General features: G+C 41.5%; 2 protein-coding genes across 5 annotated transcripts; both read left to right on the top strand.

The window, feature by feature from the left end:
- Positions 1–14: 14 nt before the first annotated feature.
- LOC112555151 (A-kinase anchor protein 14-like) lies at positions 15–2,535 on the top strand. Of its 2 annotated transcripts, none has more exons than XM_025223390.1 (5): positions 15–144; positions 329–649; positions 872–1,051; positions 1,419–1,471; positions 1,780–2,535. In XM_025223390.1, the coding sequence occupies exons 2-5, from the start codon at positions 353–355 to the stop codon at positions 1,862–1,864; spliced, it is 615 nt and encodes a 204-aa protein (XP_025079175.1). In that variant the 5' UTR covers positions 15–144; positions 329–352; the 3' UTR covers positions 1,865–2,535. The 2 variants fall into 2 exon arrangements, with proteins under 2 accessions (XP_025079175.1, XP_025079176.1); XM_025223391.1 differs by having other exon boundaries at positions 18–144; positions 345–649.
- Positions 2,536–4,196: 1,661 nt separating this feature from the next.
- On the top strand, positions 4,197–8,647 carry LOC112555150. Of its 3 annotated transcripts, none has more exons than XM_025223389.1 (5): positions 4,197–4,523; positions 5,722–5,781; positions 6,126–6,288; positions 6,644–7,126; positions 7,320–8,647. In XM_025223389.1, the coding sequence occupies exons 3-5, from the start codon at positions 6,151–6,153 to the stop codon at positions 7,581–7,583; spliced, it is 885 nt and encodes a 294-aa protein (XP_025079174.1). In that variant the 5' UTR covers positions 4,197–4,523; positions 5,722–5,781; positions 6,126–6,150; the 3' UTR covers positions 7,584–8,647. The 3 variants fall into 3 exon arrangements, with proteins under 3 accessions (XP_025079174.1, XP_025079172.1, XP_025079173.1); XM_025223387.1 differs by lacking the exon at positions 4,197–4,523 and adding an exon at positions 4,542–5,042 and having other exon boundaries at positions 5,722–5,779; positions 6,010–6,288; XM_025223388.1 differs by lacking the exon at positions 4,197–4,523 and adding an exon at positions 4,542–5,042.
- Positions 8,648–19,547: the final 10,900 nt, after the last annotated feature.

Raw genomic sequence — 19,547 nt, 5'->3', positions numbered from 1 at the left:
TCAACTGAGGCTGTAATAAGTAATGTCATTGGTCAGAATCATCATAGCAACGAGTCCCTTTACAAAATGGCGACTGATAACTAAGTCTGTGTTTGTGAACATCATTAATCATTCGATCTAATACTAAATGTCAAGAGCTGAGGTGTAAGTTCATAATCTATTTATTGCTTTTTCATAATGTTGTTAATCCTTCAAGTCGCAGTTGAAGTATTGTCCCTTATTAAATTATGTTGAGCCGCAGCTGGTACGTATATAGCTGCACGTGAGTGCTTTATATCAAAAGTACTGCAAAATTAAGTTTGTATATCCCGTGCATTGTTTGTTACAGCAAATTTTGATTTCAGGCTGCAATATGGATGAGGATCCAAAAACAGATGTCAGTGCAGACCAGGCAAAGGCTCTGATTGACAGTGTAATTGCAAATGCTAAGGATATGATTGAAGATACCATTTCGAGTGCTTTTCGTCGTTTGGAAACGCAGATGTCCGAGAGAGAAAAGACATGCGAATCTCTCAGATCAAGCCATATTTCCCCAGAAAGCAGTTTCATATATCGAGATGAAAATTTTGAAATGAAGGACATTGGATGGCTTAATATTCAGGAGTTTTCTGTGGAAAAGGCAGAAGAGAAGATTCATGAATTCATAAAGGTACTCATTTGATATTTTAAGCTCTATGTTAACAATTTATGATACAGATGAATCAAGAATTTTCTTTACATTGGTCACTAATTGTTGACATTGGCTTATGATTTATAAAATTGTGAATGTATATCCACCATTTAAAATATAATGATCCATTTACTTAAATATATGAAATTTAGTTATAATGCTATTTTATATTTTTGTAGCAAGTTATATTTTCTGTCCTAGACCTGGGTATATGAAGATAGCTGGCAATACTGTATTGACTTTCTTGGGGAGGACATCTTTCCCTTTGATCATCGCTACCGATTTCGTGTGCGCTGGAGCATACCCACTCGCCGGAAGCCTATACCACGAGCAACAGCATCTGTGTATTTCACCTTTGTTGTTTCTACAATTAAACCAAGGGTAGGTGTCTGCCAAATAGTTTTTATATTCCTCTTTTTTAGGTCACTGAAGTCAAATGTTATTTTTATGATTTGATGTAAAATATATACTATTTCTTATTTGTGCTTCATGAGAAAGCAAACATGTATTTATAATGCATGTTATCACACAGGCACACACAATAACTCTAGAAAGTGCTTAAGTATATTGCTAAAGTATTAAGTATTATGCAAAAGAACATTACCTTGCAATATGGAGTAACATTGGGATAGCATCACATACATCACTAACATTTAATCAAAATCAAAAGATTTTTATTGCTTATCGAGCATCATTTAAACTGAGGTATAAGCAGCATTTAGTACTGTATCATCTTTTGTATTTTCAGACTTACCCAGTAGATGTTCTTTATGTGTTTGAGACAAACAGGCTAGTACACAAGTAAGTGGCTGATATTTCATTTGTATGAATGCCTATATATATGTGAGGGGGTGGTAAGAAGAGAGAGAGTAAAGTCTTTTACTGAACTTGATGTGTTTGCAGCTTGTGTATATAGAATGTAGGTGTATGTCTGTATGTGTGTGCCTATTTTAATAATCCAACGTTTGTAGAATACCTTAAGAGCCCAAAGTAATGTACATGTACCTCCAGCAACATCACAATGAAAAAAATGAAACATTAGTCTGTCTTTCTAAATAGATTACAACAGTGTTTATATCGGAATATCTCTGTTTCTGTGTATTTTTCAGACCAGGTCAGTCACGCTTTCGGGAAAAATGGTTGAAGGACATTATTGAGAGCAAGGTGGCATTGATGTCAGCCATTACATTTTAAATCACATCTTTTGATCATTAACTTTCATCATAATGACCAGGATCTACATCACACTTGCATTCTGCATTTACTTTTATGGCAGAGTCGAGTTGACAACAGTGGTCTATACATGTATATTTTAGGGGTGTAATATGTTTTCTGCGTTTGTGGTGGTGTATAACACCGTTGACAAGAGAGGAGTCAGCAGACACTGTAACAAGTATCCAAGAGCTGACACAGGAGTTAAACTAACTGTAGGTCGGGGGAACATCTTGTATAAGCTGTCTCATTTAATGTGAATTTGAGAAAGAATGCAAGTGTATTGATACGTACAATACATGTTTATTCATATGTACATATGTATATTTACTTCAATGCATACCCTATGCACATATGTGTACAGATGAATGAATATTTGTATACACATAAATAATATAAGTGGTGAGAATATTCTGTCAACTTGTAGGTTAAAAGTACACTTAAATATAACCTTACAATTCATTGTCCAGAATGTTCTTCTGTACTAGAATCTTCTGCTATGAAACTTAATAAACCATGCTTGTCTGGTTTGGCATGTAACACCTATAGGTGGACAGAGGAAAAACTGTATGGCCAACATAAAAGAATGGACTAATTGTACCATGTAGAATTGACTTGCTTATTGCTCAAGAAATTCTGCTGAATCTATCAAATCTTTTGACGGTGCTGGTGGAGGAAATGAATGAGTGATGACATTCTATATAAAGCTGTTTGTGAGAGAGAGGGGAAGATGTTTAACATAAATATGTCAACTATGCGGTAAAACCAATTGGTGCCACATAAAAAGAACAGCGGTTTGAATCTAAGACACCCGATTCTTATGTTTTAGTGCCAAGATATTTGATCCCCACTTAGTGACAAGTTCCTTACCCTAGTAGTGAGAAGTCACTTGATCCCCACTGTATCAGTGACGTGACGCTTGATCCTTACTGTGTTAGTGACAAGACACCTGATCCCCCTGTATCAGTGATGTGACGCTTGATCCTCACTGTTTTAGTGACAAGACACCTGATCCTCACTGTGTTAGTGACAAGACACCTGATCCTCACTGTGTTAGTGACAAGACACCTGATCCTCACTGTGTTAGTGATAAGACACCTGATCCTCATTGTGTTAGTGACAAGACACCTGATCCTCACTGTGCTAGTGACAAGACAACTTAGTGACAAGCACTTAGCCTCTGCCTCCCCCTCCCCCAGTCCACCTCAAAACAAGTCTGACAAGTTTGAATTTAATGTCTAACGGCTGGGGAGCACTTATACAATATAGTGAATACATTGATACCATCTCAGACTGAATAGTCTTTGTTGTCACAACAAGCACAACTATGACACGTTATTTGATCAGACCGTTACGAATGAGGTGAAAGGTCAGCAGCTTCAATACGTAGCAAGGCGCGGCGGTTGTTTATGTGTGATCTTGTTGCCACGCTGAATATTGATTGGGTTTGATGTGTGTTTGGCGCCATTACAATCGCCCGCTGAAAGCAGCACCGCCTTTGTGAACAGAGGCCATCAAAGGGCAGGAAAACAATCTTCCGACAAATGGCCAGGCAGACTCGTGCACGGGAGCTTGACGATTGTGACACCCGGGAACACTCAAATCCTTGGACCAGGGCTGCTGCTGGACGCCAGGAAGAACTACTTGTAGATGAAAACCATCAGCGATGGCGACAACGATTGTCATTGTATGGAAGATCGCTCCGCACTGAGAGGAACAGCAACATCAATATCAATCACAAACTTAAATTCCTACCTATGTACGTAAACTTTTCCATAGTCTCATAATCTTAAATGTCACTGGTCATTTCGCCTCAAGACCATAATTATCGCCCCACCGCCTGAGTCAAATCATCCCAACCATCACCATAAATATCATTCCAAGTATACCATATCGTCCCAATACCGACAACTGAATCGTCTCAGGCCCAAAGAAGAATTGATTACAGATGAAATAATTAATTAAGTAGCTATTGGCGTTGCCATACGTTGTTCGAACTCTATACATATGCAAATTGATTATGCAATAAGTTGTTTACTAAACAAAAGAGACCGCTCGGCAACATTCAGAGAACATTTCACAATGGCGCAATTTTTTTTACAAATATTCTCAAAATTTAAATTTGGAGGCTCGCATTATATTCAATTCTTTTTTCTTTTATTTCTGTCTGTTGCTGTGCCCCTGTATAATTGTTACAATATAGATGGTCTCTTTAAGATGTGCTATTTATTTAAATTTGTATTTTAACTTTCTTGCACATTGAGTCTACGCGATCGTAGTTGAGAAATGTGTGAAAGAAATCCCCGGTGTCGATGTTCGGGTATTCATTTAGCTTGTTTCATACCTTACTACAGTGGGGTACCGACACCACTGTCGTCAGGTGAGATCTTCATGTGTTGTATTCACAATTGTACTGGACTGACCTGCGTACACACCTTTCCTCTCTCCACACTAGTGTGCTTAGAAGAGATCAACAAAACCCAACAAATATCTAGAGGAAATATCACCTCACCCAGACCAGTCTTTTGGGCCTGGGAGATTCAAGTTTCGGTGTTGGGAAGACATGTGATCTTACTTGGGAGGATGTTGTCATGGTTGGGACGATATAGTCTTGGGTGGAAAAGACAGGCCCCCATTAAAGGCAAGTTGTATGTCTGCTTTGTGGGTGTATGTCATTAACTCAACAGTTTTTCCCGGGCAATAAGTTCTGTCTTCTCAAACAGCACTGCTAGTATTTAGAATCAAGGACGTAATTATTTATATATTTTATTTTCTCCTTTCATTGAGCTTTTCGAACATGCACGCGATTGAGTGCCGTGTACCACCCGACACTGGGCCGTTGACAAAGACTCTCTCAAAGATCAAGGATGTAGTGAATAGTGTGTGTAGGGACCGTGCACCTATCTCACAGACCTTTCACTTTCAGGGTAATGTAGTCTAGAGTGACAGGTCTCAGTGGGTTACAGGCGGAACAGGTCAAAGCTCGAACCAGTAGGCGCGGTTAGTTCTTACATTCCTGTCTACACACCGGAGCTGTCTGTCAGCTCACCACACGACTACTGTGCTCTTGGCTACTGTACGAGGCCATCTTTCTGGTAGACGAGCAGGACAGTGTGGTGTCAAGGCAGGGCCAAAGTTGTTTTCCAGTCTGATATACACAGTAAGCGACGACTGTCTTATTAATGTTAACAACTCATATCGAAATCTGTGTTAGCCTCGATCTGAGGCATTTACCTCTGTAAAACAAAGTAGAATAATAAGGTCGATGTGGTACATTATATCTTTATAGCCAATAAGATCTTTTACCATGTACAGATGAATTACTGTCGCAAGAGTTAGACAGGGTCGAGACAGTTTTTTTCTTTTTTAAAGTCGTCTAGTCTAACATCAGCCCACCCGTCGTCCAGTTTCATAATTGTGTGTTGTCACTTGTAAACAATCTTTATTGTGTGCTGCGTCATTTGCTTCTCACAGTGAAATCTGCTGAAGCATGAAAGATGGGTTTGGTGCGATCTCTAGTGATTAGAGTTACCCCGTGGGGGAGAGGGACCTGGGGTCTTTCTAAACTCAATACCCTTTAGTGCTTTGGGTTAGCGAGTCAGCCATGTTGTTTATGTTGAACCAATGTTGTTGTCATCAAACTTCAACGGTGTACGGTGTTTGTCGGCTGAAAGCATGAAGCACGATACATGACCTGTGTGTGTGTGTGTTTGTGTGCGCGCGCGTGTGCACCTGATAAATAGATAATGTACTACTTATTTATCTTGGAAGCGTCTTTATGAATAAAGAGCTAACATTTGGCACATGCTCCCGACAGCCGTTACTTTTTGTGTGTGCAGACGCCATCGCCTAGTAGAAGTGAACAGGACCTGACAGTCGACGGAAGAAAGCTGTCAGGTGTGAGTACATAACGTGACAGAAACTCAATACCAGCATATTACCCTCGGCCAAGTCTCGCATTATGCTTTCGTGGTGATCGTAGCTGGAGAAAGAAGGACGACTTGTTTACACTCTACTCCGTTTGGTGAACACCAGATGCACGTAGAGACCGTACCGTACTGAACATTATAGATTGTGATATCATAATTCAATCAAATTATCAAATTTACCGATTATATCTTTTACAGTGTGGTCTGATTGCGGGGTCAGCGACCTCGTGACAGTGGGAGAAACACAAGTCACTTTGCCAGTGATCGAGTCTGTATAACGACTAAACTAATTTGGTAAAGTCCATCTCCGACAGGTCCACTGGATCTCTGGCAACACAGATGGAGGCAAGCATCGTGCGAGAAATTTTGAAGAAAAACGAGGACTTCTTGAAACGCCATCTTATCTTGTCCAAAACAGTGCTGGACAAACTGCACTCCAATGGACTTATAACTGATGTTATTCGGCGCAAGATTCTAGTGAGTCTGAATGTAATTGCCCGTCTCTTCTTGCTCACCATGTCTCACCTCAGTCAGTATCGACAGTAAAATCCAACAAAAACCACAGTTTTCCAAAACAGTAAAAGATAGGTCATTAACAGATAAAACAAAACGCATCTACATTTTTTTCCCCAATAAGAACTTTGCTCTAGCATCTCAGAACAAACAAGAAAACAAACTTGCAGCTGGAGTATTACAGATTATTACAAAGTTTAGTCTCTACTGCCTTGCTATGCAGTATTAACTTTAGAGGGCGATGTTGTACTAGCCTAAGAGGGATCAGAAGGAAGCTAACTGTGTTCAAATCATATTTGATAAAGTTTTGTAATTGTAGGTATACCCCGGGTATAAGCAGGTGCCACTTCTGCTAGAAAGCATGGACTACCAGGGACTTCACTCACTGCGCAAGTTCATCGGCGTCCTGAGAGAAACAGGACATCGGTACCTCGCCGATCTCATTCTGGACACTGAAGCCATTCCTGTCGCTGACCTCCGACCTGGAACTGCCAGCTACTCAGGTTCTTCGTTTACAGACGATATGGGACTCACCCGCCCAACACGCACCGTGCACTCTCCTGTCCGAGGTCACAAGGCAGTGGTGTCACTGGGTCAACTCCTACGTCAGAGAGAAGAGCGTGACGTGGCGCCACGCGGGGCAGTCGTACCCAGAACTCTCTTATCGCATCCGCTGACCAGCGCCCCCTACGCCGTGACTGACGATGCTGCTTACACCTGGGCACCCAGGGCTCCGCGCGCGCAGACGCACGTGGTGTCTCGAAAAGAAGACATTCCGTCGACGCTGTACGGTCTCGGCCAGGTGAGCACGTGTCCGGGTATCGAATGTCAGATGAGCATGTCTGGTGAGCATATGTCGGGTATTGTCTGGTAAGCCTGTCACAGAATGTCTCACCTATCACATTCACTGTCAGTAGAAAGTCAGAAAGAATGTATTGCTCATTATCAGTATCGTCGCGAGCCCTGCACGAGCTGACGGACACGTCTGTCCACAGGTGTTCACTGCCCAGCTACAGGACAATGAGCAGGCCATGAAGGTGCTGAGGCAGGAGGAGATGGCCATCAAGCAGCTGCTGGAACAGAACGCACGTGATCAGCAGAAGGTCCGCCGCAAGCAATACGCCATCGACGACATCAACAAACGACTGAAGGACATCGGCGCCCGCGCCAGCGACATGTATGACCCCGCGCCTGACCCCAATATAGGGCGCTACCGCCTGGCGCAGTTGAACCAGATTCCCTGGTCCGTGGACAGCTGAGACAAGAGCAATACAACAGCTGGAAGAGATTCCCTAGTCCGTGGACAGTTGTGAGAGAAGAACCTGAGAAATATCACTCACTTTTAAAGGACTCAGATACCTAGATGACACAGACAACATTCACAAAAACTCCGATATCTGATGTGAACACTGCCTGCTGATGCTCTAAACGCTGTCTGTGAATATTTCACGTGCATAAAACGAGACCTGTACTTGGAAATTCCTTCTGAATGTAACTCTGTTCGTATCCACGTGTATGGTGACAGACTCCACAGAAGTGCTCCATCCTTTCTGTGATACACTGACTAGAGCTTGATGTATAAGTCTAGGTGACATAACGGTTTCCCCGTTTCTTTCATCTAAAGTTACTTCCACTATCTTCTCCATTCACTGGTATGAAGCCATCATTAGTGCCCCACTGAAGCACCGGGTAGTTCGTGTCTTGTTCGTCTGTAGCAGTTCTGTAAAATAAAAAGTATATATATACACTCATAACATTTATACAATTATAAGTGTATATGTATAATATATACAACTGCTTAATCGACTGTATATATTTATATAACTGAAATAATCCAGTGTAACATTAATAGATGACAGATAATAACGCTAAATGTACTATTTACAAAGAGTACAATATTCAGATTATAATAAAATATATCGGTTGAACAGTGAAACAAAAGTTGTTGACAGGCGCATGTGGCTCGGGATGAATGTGTTATCAATGTCACTTCAGTGAAAGTGTTCGGTAGATAATTCAATGAAAATGTTTGCAATGTAACTTCAATGAATGGAGGAACAGTTTTTGGGTATTTCCGCTTACAGCTGATTACTATCTGTGTAACCCTAGAAACTATAGTTGAAATGAACCTGCCATTGACACTGACAAGTGTTCATGTTTACAATTATTTGTGCCATAAAGTTGCTCTAGATGAAAAAAGAAATATTTCCTACTTCCTCTTCTCCCCTCGTCATAGTAAACATCTTATTTATACAATCTAATTTTTAAAAACTCTGTCAATTTAATTTGCAGAATAATAAATTTTATTACAACCGTGAAGTCAACAGCCACTCAGGATCAGTGTCTTTTTTGTGAATTCCTGGTATTATTTCTTCTGACATCGAGAAACACCTCAGGGTTTCTGTTGTTCTTGGGGAGTGAAGTAAGAAAAACAAGAAGAAAGATGAGAAGGTCAAGAACGGGAACAGAAAGATCGATACTCTTGAAGAGACATGTATCTCAGGTCACAGCTCTGATCAGCAGATCGACATACGTGTGTTCACACACACGGGCAGATCAGCATATTCACACACACACACGCACGCACACACACACAGACAGACAGACAAGCACACACACACACACACACACACACACACACACACACACACACACACACACACACACACACACACACACACACACACACACACACACACACACACACACACACACACACACACACACACACACACACACACACACACACACACACACACACACACACACACACACACATGATGAAACCAAAGTTTTCCGGACTTGACAACACCAACACGCCTCTCGTAGCCATGGAGAGGGTCTGTCTGGAGAGTTGTGGGTAGACCTACTCTTCTAATGGCATCACGACCCACCCATGACGAGCAAATCACAGAGCAGCACCAAAGTAAGCCGCACTTTCCTCCTTCAATGGCGCTCTTGCCAGTGAGCACACTTCACTCATTTCCATCATTGGCCTGCGACCTGCCGATGCTTTTGTATCTCAGTCTACTGCACCGATCTTCCTTTTGCAAGCAGGCTTTCTTTTTCTTGGGGACGTTATTAAAGAGAAACACACACACACAAACACACACACAAATAACCCTTATTCCAAGGGTTAGGACTATGCGCTTGTACGGTGGTGAGGACAGGACTCTGTTCTCTGAACATCTTCGAAGTTTTCAGTTTGACATTTAACTCAGACTAGCCTTTTAACTAGACTCACTTGTTGTCATTTTCTGCAGGCAGACCTGGTTTCTGTTCTCGCAACAGACGGTCACATTGTGGCTAATGGTGAAAATTCAATCGGTTCGCAATTATGTTCCTTGTTTGTTTGTTGTTTTTTGTCAAACGAAATGGAAAAAAGGAAGAAGAATACTAGCTTAATTCCTTACCTCCGACAAAAATGTTGGGGTGAGTTGGTGGAGAAAGAAAAGTAATGGGAGCTGATTCAAGAGACTGCCGCACCTTGATCCCAGTACACTAGGCCACCCAACACGCTTTTGAAGCAGAGAGTTAGTTGTCTTCAAAGCGACAGCTTGTGTCAGCGCCATGTGGTCTGCAAGATTGGACAGACGACTGATGAGCACTCCTTCCATAGGTAAGTAAAGCGATGTGATGAGCCCGCCTTTGTGATCTATAAGGTGATCTGTTAATAAATCTCCTCCTCCTTCTCCTCCTTCTTCTCCTCCTCATCATCCTCATCAATCAATCATCAATCATCATCCATCATCATCATCTCCAAATCATCGTGACACGAACCAAATACTACACCAGTGACATCAGTTATGAACTACACCAACCACAGTGACATCAGTTAAGTACTGTACCAACTGTCGTTCAAAGTACCAACAATAATTATCTTTTAATTTACGAGGACTGGCCTCACAAACTTGTTCTCACTGTTAGTGCCTAATGGCTTCGCTCTAGGATGTATTAAATGAAAATTGTATTGGCAGATATGTCTATTCTGCATTAATGTATATTTCTTACAGAACTATTTCAAAATCTGTATCGATGTCTTCGTTCCGTGCTGGCTGTACCACGATGAGTGTTGTGTTGTGACTGGCACGGACGCAAGTCGGACCCTGACGATGATTTCCGGCGAAGCTAATCAATCAACACCAACTCTCGCCCCTAGAGCAGGCAAGGTTTGACACCTTCTCTCAGCATCCCTCACTCAGGAGGCAGTTAATTAGTTAGGTGTGGATCGTTTGTGTTCGCTGCCTGTAACTCTGCTGTTTACCTTATTATAGAGGACACCTGTATACATCCTAGAGGAAAAGGTGTGTCTGTTTGGTGTCTAGAAAACAGAAACTGTTTTAGTATCCTCCATATTTTGGGTCATAAAAAAAGCTGATTTAGACACCAAAACTAATGGCGGTTATAGACCTTCCTTCTGGTATAGTAGTGTGTTTTTCTGCTCATATTATGTAACGTGGTTGTCGACAATAATTTACGTTGGTTTCTGTCGAAATCACATTCCTCTATTTCTCACTTTCTTTCTTGGGACTCCATCGTATTATCTTTCTTACTCCATCGTATCATACTGAGTTGAACAGAGATGTCTGGACAGCTTTTGTCGCATGCTGAGTATGGCCTTTAGACAGCTTATACATATACCCGGTATGATGCTAACCGGGTGTATGTGTTGATGGCCAAGAATATTCTAGGCGGAACCCCCGTTGCTTGTTGCACAGATCATTGCAACATAGCTTGGCAAGAATGTTGTAGGCTTCAAAATGAGCGATGAGAATAAAACTCAATAAAAATGAAAATCATACTCCAGAAAAAAGGTTAGTATTCTGCTCAAAATACTTTGATAGAACAATGTGACGATCATTTAGATGACAGGCTGCACAGACAAAAAAAGCAGCAATGGAAGGAAAAGTGCAGGGTGAGGGGCGGTAGGGTGCGGGTGTTGTGGTAGATGTTAGTTCCAGACTCCAAACTCCATCGTTAACAGACACATGAACTGTGTTCACAGGGAACAAGAAAGGTCAGTTACATCCGTTTCTGGCATCTTTTGGCCGAGACCTGTGGGGAGAAATAAGGAACCAATCAGTTTGTTGTAAGTAAGTCTTCAGATCGGATTACGTCAATTTTACTGTGGAGGAATTCTACCTCAAGGAGGGTCCTGGTACCAAAAAAAGACAGAGTGGTTGGAAATACCAAAAAGAGCCAGTGCACGGCAACATTTTGAAGCAGTTTTCGCTCTTTCAAAGTCTCCTGAAGCAGCTTTAATTTAATTCAAGTGCACTCTTATTTCAATCTCACAACAAAATTGTTTTTGTCACTCTTTTTCTCTGTCCCCAAATTCAGCCTCTTCAATCTTACTCAGTAACGGATGCACGCGCAAATACACAGCTCACGTGTTGTCCTCTGTATTTCTTTGTGAAAAAGAATTCGCATATTTCTGTACGTGTGATTTTGTGTTCGTACGTGGTGTGGACCTTAGGCATCACCATCCATCTTCACTGTTGTCTTTGTCGTCATTATTATCATCTTCCATTTCTGCTGTTTCTTCTTCTTCTGCTCCTTTTTGCCTCCTGTCTTCAATCACACCATTCCAATGATTGGAAGAGATGAAGAGTGATTGTGAGGCTATGTACAGAACTGTGCGAGTGCCGCCTGTACTAGTTTCTGATGACTGTGCATGGTCAGCAAGATGGTTGTAGCCTGTACACCTCACAACCCAGCCATTACTCACCTGTTTTAGCCCCATACTTGAGTGAGGAACATTCAGGGGAAGACGACTGGCGCTGGTGCGCGCGCGTGTGTGTGTGTGTGAGAGTGTGAGTGTGTGTGTGTGCTTTTGCAATTACGCTGAGACGTGTAGAAACGATTAACTTCCGTGACTAAAGGCATCGGCGGTGAAACTGCTGATGTAACCAGCTTTGATCATTGATCGCCACAGGAAGTCATTTTCAAGGGAGAACACAAAGTCATTAAAGTGAGTGCAGGCTTATCTCCCTTTGTGTGCTGTCTGCTGTTTAGCTGTATCATATGCTTGAACGTGTGTTTGTGTGTGTGATATCGTGCATAGTCTTTCTGTAGCATGTGTTTAAACAAGCGTTTGGTATGTTAGTATGTATTCCTGGATTTATAAATGAGAATATTAAGCGTGTTTGGGTGTATACCACGTTCTGCAGAGCTCTTCAGTCTTTGAAAACCTTTTCCACTCCACTATAGTAAAACAGCAGGACGGTTTTTTTTTCTGGTTTACATAATTATAATGTCAATATTATTTCCTGTGACGTTCGACTATAAACTGTGTACTGGTTTGACTGGTTTGTTGATCAGATATGAATGTGTGTGATTTTTTTTGTTTCAGTTACGGTTTGGTCTCAGGTCTGTTCACATCCATCTTCATGGCTGTATACATCGTACAATCTCAGTTTGTGTACAAACCTACTGTCGATTTCCTATTGTACGGTAAACTACATGCTCCAAGACAAGCTCCTGCCGGTCCTGCGTGAAGACAAAAGGTCATAAACATCTGGCAGCACAAACAGAAGTGACAGCGCACTGATGAGCTCTTTTGTGCCATGTCTGATACTAAGAAAGCTGTCTAGCCAATAATAATATAATAATAATAAGCTTTTCTAATAAGTTGTTCAGAGGGCTTTATAGAAATAATATACATTCAGATTCATAATAAGTTGTTCAGATGGTTTTATAGAAGTAATATCATTCAGATTCGGAATCACTAACAACCACACACCCGTACTCGCATGTAGCAGAAATCACGTTTACAACAGACACACCTACCATTCACAAGGTAACCACAGACACACATTATGTCCTCTCATGGTCAGGACAGGGTCGCAATAAAGTCTTTGTTCTGAAAAAAATGCGTCTCAAGTTTGGACTTAGTAAGAGGATTAGAGTGACGAGGTTGTTGGTTCCATGTTAGTGGGGTATGGTAAGAGAAAAACTTCTGCCCATGTATCTTTGTCTTAGTTCATGCGCTTTAAAATTATAAATTTGTTATTATATTATTTTAAGCACAATGAGCACCCATAACAGCGCTTATTTTACATAAATACTCTTCTATCACACCGATGGTGAGCCTGCAGCTGAAATATATCAGCCGGGATATTACATCAAACACAAGGTTGAGGCGTGATACCCCGTATATTAACACCAAACAATGTAACAACACAAACATTACACCAAATAATGTGACCACATCGTGGATTCAGATAAAATATGATGAGAACCATGTCGTCGATCACTCTCGTGCATAACAGTCTCCACATGAGCAGCTGTTCGTGAGTTGCTGTACGCCTTGGCACGTGTTGCGTGGTGCGTGCTGCACGTGACGCGCATCTGACAGCCGCACGTCGCCTGCAGCACTGCAGTTTCCTGCCGTACATCGAGGGCTAGATGTAAGACATGGCCAGAAACAATACAGGTGGCTGCATCTCTAAAATACTGACATGCCAGAAGCTTAATCCAGATTGGTCTTTGAAGTGTGCCGCCGTTAAATGCACGCGAAGGGGTCGCCAAGTGCAAGTCATTGCCATCACCGCTCGCTTCGTTAACTGTTGTGTTGCACCGTCTTACTCCGCAACCAACAGGAAATCCGACATATCTATAAGAAAAGCAGCCATTAAATCGCCACAATAGCTCTATGAATCATTGACTTCAAGATTAGTTTTACGTTCAATTTAGAATCACAGCTTTGAAGTAGTGCGGCGGAAATTACTGACCTGGCGTGAGAACACACCTCTGGACAGGATCACGTAGACCTGGTGTGAGAACACCTGCTTTAGACAGGGTCGTGGTACTTCTCCAATCTATTCCATCCACAAATCCAGAACTTATTTATAACTAGAGGGAATTTTTGGTGAAAGGGATGTAAAATCTTCCAAACACTTTCACTTTATTGGTCTGTATTTCTTAGGTCAACTGGAACGGTGTGCAATACCCTGTATCTTTGAATGATCGATCTAACCTCGCATGTGGTACGATCTGATATGCCAGATTGCTTTACACATGGATGCTACATGTGTCATGTTATGTGTATTTGACATATTGACATAATTACAGACCATGGTGACAGGAGGGGACGGTTGACCATGTCGGAGAAGACAGGGTGTGGAAGGTGTGCAAGTCTCGGTTCCAATCACCGCTATGATCGATCGGCTCTTGCATCGGAAGCCAGCTCGCGAAATCGGATTCATCGAGACCTGCAAACTGAGGGCTTACAGAGCTACTCAAGTGTAGCCGAGCGCAGTGGAGTGAAACAGAGCGCAGCGGCCGTGCCGAGCGGAGCGAGAACAAAGGCACAAGGCGCGCCGGAGAGTAGCACGTGAAGTGACAGACGGGCTCAGTCCAGTGGTGGGAGGCAAGTTTCCTTCCGATTTATGTCCCTCCACCCACCTTTATGTGACCGAGAGATCACTTCACACTGGCGGCTTGGGTTACAAGGAAAACAGCGATAACAGGGGCGAGGGCGGTGTCGGTAGAAACATGGCCCCAGACCTCGGGTCCACTCCCATACAAATGTTTTCAAAACGCAGCGCACTTAGCGAACATCCGCAAAAGTTCGTGCTAGGAAATAAATACATGATAGGAAATAAAATTGATTTTAGCAGAAAAATAAATATTTCTTAATGTTTTACTACTACAAACAACAACAACAATAACAACAATAATTGACTGACAAATGTAAAAAGTTACAAAGCCTAAAAATTAAGCTATTACTTCGACATTAATATTTTTTAATTAAAAGTTCAGTTTGTTTTCATAAGAGCATGGCAGGGCTTTGAAATTTTAGTTTCGTATGCAATACCAACTGTCGTTAAATCATAAACACTTGTCTTGTGTACATTTTCATATGATGATATCATATCAAACAGCAGTGTTTCCTTACAAACCTCCTTGAAGGTAGAAAACACAAATTGCGAAGGATTTTCCTTCTTTTCCACAATAAACATATACCTCCTTTAAAAATAACTTACGTTGAATTAAATCAGCTTTAAAAATAGGAGAAGACACAGATTCTTGAAACAATTCAGACAATTCTCTTCGCGGAAAATTCAGTGGTGCGTGATAATGAGACAAACACAAGAGCTTCCATCATGACAACACCAGTGCACCAAGTGACCGTTACCTGCCTCAGGCTGCAATCAAAAGGTAGCCACACACCAGACACAAATACACCAGACACCGATACACATCGCTGTAAGCTACATTTCTGATATATCATTTTCTTTTAGCGATTTTTCTTTTCCAACTAATATGGATTGTTTGTAAATTACCCTCAAACACAAGAGATCGCACCAAAGGTAACATTTTTTTAGTAGGTCCGCAGTAAATGAAATGAAAAGCGATAATCTTCCCAGACTTCCTTCACACTCATTAATGAGGAAGCTAGATTTTTTTTTTTTAAACACGAATGACCCCTTGCTGTTCACAAGAATATGAGGGACCCCCAGACATTAAAGATGAACAATAAGCTTAAAATAGTGGAGGGTTACTGCTTATCAAATGAATTTGACCACCTAGTCTTTAAGTGCATGCTAATCGGATAATCCAGCTCAAGTACCAGCTCAAGTGCCAGGGAATCTTATTCAGTCACAACATCGAGATGCAGATTGTCCCTCCCTCAGAGCTCAGGCCAAAGTGCAACCTCCCAGCAAGAGATGGGGACACCCAAACTGCTCATCTAGAAAATCAAGATGTGGCTGTTAACAGAGAAATCCCATTGCATGACATCAAGACAAAGGAGAAGCTACTCCAATTTATATTAAATATATAAAAATACTGCACTGCTACGGATTATACAGGATAATACTGCTGAGACATCATTACGTTTTTCTTGTGTGTGTGTGTGTGTGGGTCCTATCTATATTGATATCAACTCTAACAATGGCGGAATATGGTTTAGAGAGAAGACAGAGTTATTTTTCCATTTCATCTTAGTGGAGATTTGAACTATTGCCCTCTGTCCTTTGACTCTGATTTTTAACTCTTATTCTCGTTCGAGTTTGGGGCGTCCGGTGGTGTAGAGGTTAAAACACTCGCTTCATCTCGGCAAGTCTACAACGAACACATCAAGGACAGTGGACAACAGTAGAACACGATCCATGTTACTGCCTGATCCTTTGTAGCCTGTCCAAAGTGTTTGATATTCCATGTATAAGATTTCTATGCCAACTTCATTTGATCGCTTGACCGTAGTTACGATGAGCCACTCACGTGTTTGTGTGACGCTGTCAAGCAAATGTTTTTATGAGTAAATTCTTGCACCAGGGTTCATGTTCACATTTGCATCAGTTTAGTAACATTCTGGAAATAGATGGCTTTCCTCTCTGAGCGAAATATTCAGGACAGACTGTGAACTTCATCAACTTGCAGAAAAGGTGTCCATGCAGTGTTTGTGCCTCGCAAGGTCTCAACCGGAAGTGGCGAACAGGAGAAATTTCTTCTCATATCTTTTGTGCTCCTAATTACTAAAAGGTGGGCAAAGAAACAGTTCACGCTAGTTCGTAAAGCGCAGAGGATGCATTTAGAACTAGCAGCAAGAAAAAAAAAAAAAAAAAAAAAAATAAAAAATAAAAAAATAAAAAAAAAAAATCCGCTGGAATTTGTTGCTATGGAAACAAAGACTTCTGCGAGTTTGAACACGTGCAAAGTCAGTGTCTACCCTTTCCTTAATGGCTCTTTGGTTTCTAAGAAAACACAACGATGGTGTTGCATAAAAAGAATGGACATGAGTGCTTTTGTTTGTTTGTTTCTTTATTTTGCTTTCTTGTAGTTCTTATAACTCCTTCGGGAAATATCCACAACAAGTAAATATTGAGTAAACAATCATGGTGCATCCAGTTTCACTATTAAAAGACATCGTTGATGAATAGTGCATCCTGATTTCTTGCTACTTTTTCTAGTAGTACCTAGCAGCCTACAGTTTAAAATTAAATTTGAGTAAGGTATCAGAGAAGAATTATTAAGAAGCATTTTGATTAGCTCAGTCATTAACTCTCGAAATGAAAATAATCATTTGCTTTTACAAAAGATATTTTAATTTATTGTTGATACCTTTTTTTTTTCTTCCTTGCACGAAGGATCACTTAAACATCACACATAGTAATCCAGCTTTCAGGGCTCACAAAAGTGGCATCAACACAATGGCAGCAAAGAAAATGGAGTGTGAGGCAGTCAGTAGACAAGGAGGTCAGAAGGTCTGTTTACTCTGCGGACTCACGTACACCCAGAATATAAAGCAGCGGGTAGAATAGACCAAAGAAAATGGTCCAAGACCAGAATGAGTGAACAGCTGCAGGGAAGATGAGAGAATCCACAAACGAAAAACGCAAAGCCAAACAAAGATGGAGTCAAGATGGCCACGAGATGGCGTTTGAGACAGATAGATGATGAAGAAGGAAACAACCGGGAGCAGACAGGAAAACAGAACATGGCAGTCAGCACTCGGTACTCAAGAGACTCCTAAAAACGAGGAACATCCACGGACCCGAAGAACACGAAGAGCAGTCACCATCAAGCGGTCATGGAAGGGTCACTGTCTTTACAGAGAGACATCTTACACCCGATCTCGAATGTTTAAATTATTTCTGATGTAGATGAGGTGTACTATCGTCTGCTGTTTGTTTACCTTGTGTTTCTTCCTGTATACAAAAGAAAGACACATGCAAAGACATCTCTGGAGTGCATGCGACAGGTGATCTTCAAGGTTTGGACATTACAATGGATAAACAAGATTGGACCTGCTGTCCTTCATTAAAGAAATGTTAACAGGTGTGTACAGAGGAGTCCAGAGCAGTCGAGACAATTCTAAAAAGTTCTGTATGTGTGTAGCCGTTATCGTCTTTATTTTACTTTTTGGGGTAGGATGTGATCAGATAATCATGGATAAATTTTGTTAGTTGGATATGCACGAAAATATTTTCTGTTTTGTTGTGTTTATTTGTCGTTATCAAAACGAATCGAACTCATATTTTTTGTAAATGGGAAATCAGTCGACTTTTCTGCACACATCATCATGATTATCATCTTCCACTTCTCTTTATCTTGCTCTTTATCTAACACGTCCTTCTTTCTTGTATACTTATTTTCTTTTTCCGTTGTCCTTTCCTTTCTTTCCAATTTTTTTAACTCTTTCTCCTCATTTTTCTGCTTCTTGTGCAAGAAAAGCCCAGCAGGAGTTGACAGAGTTCGGTATTGCCAGTTCCAGCTCAGGTCTCTGTCAGGAGTCCGAGGTTTTAAGTCTCGCAACATTAAATAATGATTTCAATCTATACGAAGAAACCCTCGTCAGTATTTTGCCCTCGTTTTGTCCCATCTCGCAATAATCCTAAGATTTTTAGGCTTCTCTTATCATGATTATGACAGTAAATTCAATTTAACATCCCAGGCAAGAAAATACCATTTTTGCCCAGGGTCAAAACATTGCTGTCTAATTTTGTTCGCGTCTGAATAATCCATCATCCTAAGCCCCCACAACAGAGACGAACCATTCTTTGTGTGTCACCAGACTAAATTAACTTTCTTGCGGATAGATTTTATCTCATGTTTTTCTCCAACTTGAAGGGGCTGAATTAATTATCCTTTCAAATATAAGGCGCTTGAATACAAATAGAACATTACTGGGAACAGACTTTATTTTTTCATTATTAGCCTCGTCCACAATATTTTTTTCCCATTTCACACTCACGTGGGCGCTCTCTCTCTCAGGAGAAAGAAAGGAAGGAAAGTGGACATACACAAGTGCACACCCACACACAGAGAAAGAATGGAGTCCCGGTCATGAGCAGCTACTGAAGACAGAAGGTGGACATCGTATTGCTGTCAGCCATGAGATGAAGTCATTCCAGTGTCGGTGAGTGGTAAGACGGGGCTAGTGTTGTCCTCATTGTCCTCATCATGTGTGGTCGTCATTACGCAGTGCACTCGATGTCCGTGCTGCAGGGGGCGCTGGCAGTTTTATGGCCGCGCGACTTCTCTCGTGCTCCATGCAGACGACGTTTTGCATTAGTTTCTGACTCTGCTATTGATCTCACAAGATTGAAACACGCGCCTCGTCCGTGGGGTGTGTGTGCGCGTGCGCGTGGGCTGGAGCGTGTGTCTGTGTGCGCACGTGCTGGAGCGTGTGTGTGTGCGCGAGTGCTGGAGCGTGCGTGTGTTCCTGTATATTTGTTTACGAGTAATGTGTTTTTGCACCCCTCTGTGTATAACAT

The sequence above is a fragment of the Pomacea canaliculata genome, linkage group LG14 (assembly GCF_003073045.1).
Source record: "Pomacea canaliculata isolate SZHN2017 linkage group LG14, ASM307304v1, whole genome shotgun sequence".
Classification (NCBI taxonomy): domain Eukaryota; kingdom Metazoa; phylum Mollusca; class Gastropoda; order Architaenioglossa; family Ampullariidae; genus Pomacea; species Pomacea canaliculata.
This window is presented reverse-complemented; position numbering and strand designations above follow the sequence as displayed.

Excerpts from the sequence above, each read along its gene's own strand:
- LOC112555150 (XM_025223389.1), top strand. The coding sequence starts at position 6,151 with ATGGAGGCAAGCATCGTGCGAGAAATTTTGAAGAAAAACGAGGACTTC. Across the intron at positions 6,289-6,643 it reads TTATTCGGCGCAAGATTCTA|GTATACCCCGGGTATAAGCA; the intron begins GTGAGTCTGAAT and ends TTGTAATTGTAG. Across the intron at positions 7,127-7,319 it reads CGCTGTACGGTCTCGGCCAG|GTGTTCACTGCCCAGCTACA; the intron begins GTGAGCACGTGT and ends GTCTGTCCACAG.
- LOC112555151 (XM_025223390.1), top strand. The coding sequence starts at position 353 with ATGGATGAGGATCCAAAAACAGATGTCAGTGCAGACCAGGCAAAGGCT. Across the intron at positions 650-871 it reads AGATTCATGAATTCATAAAG|ACCTGGGTATATGAAGATAG; the intron begins GTACTCATTTGA and ends TTTCTGTCCTAG. Across the intron at positions 1,052-1,418 it reads TTTCTACAATTAAACCAAGG|ACTTACCCAGTAGATGTTCT; the intron begins GTAGGTGTCTGC and ends TTGTATTTTCAG.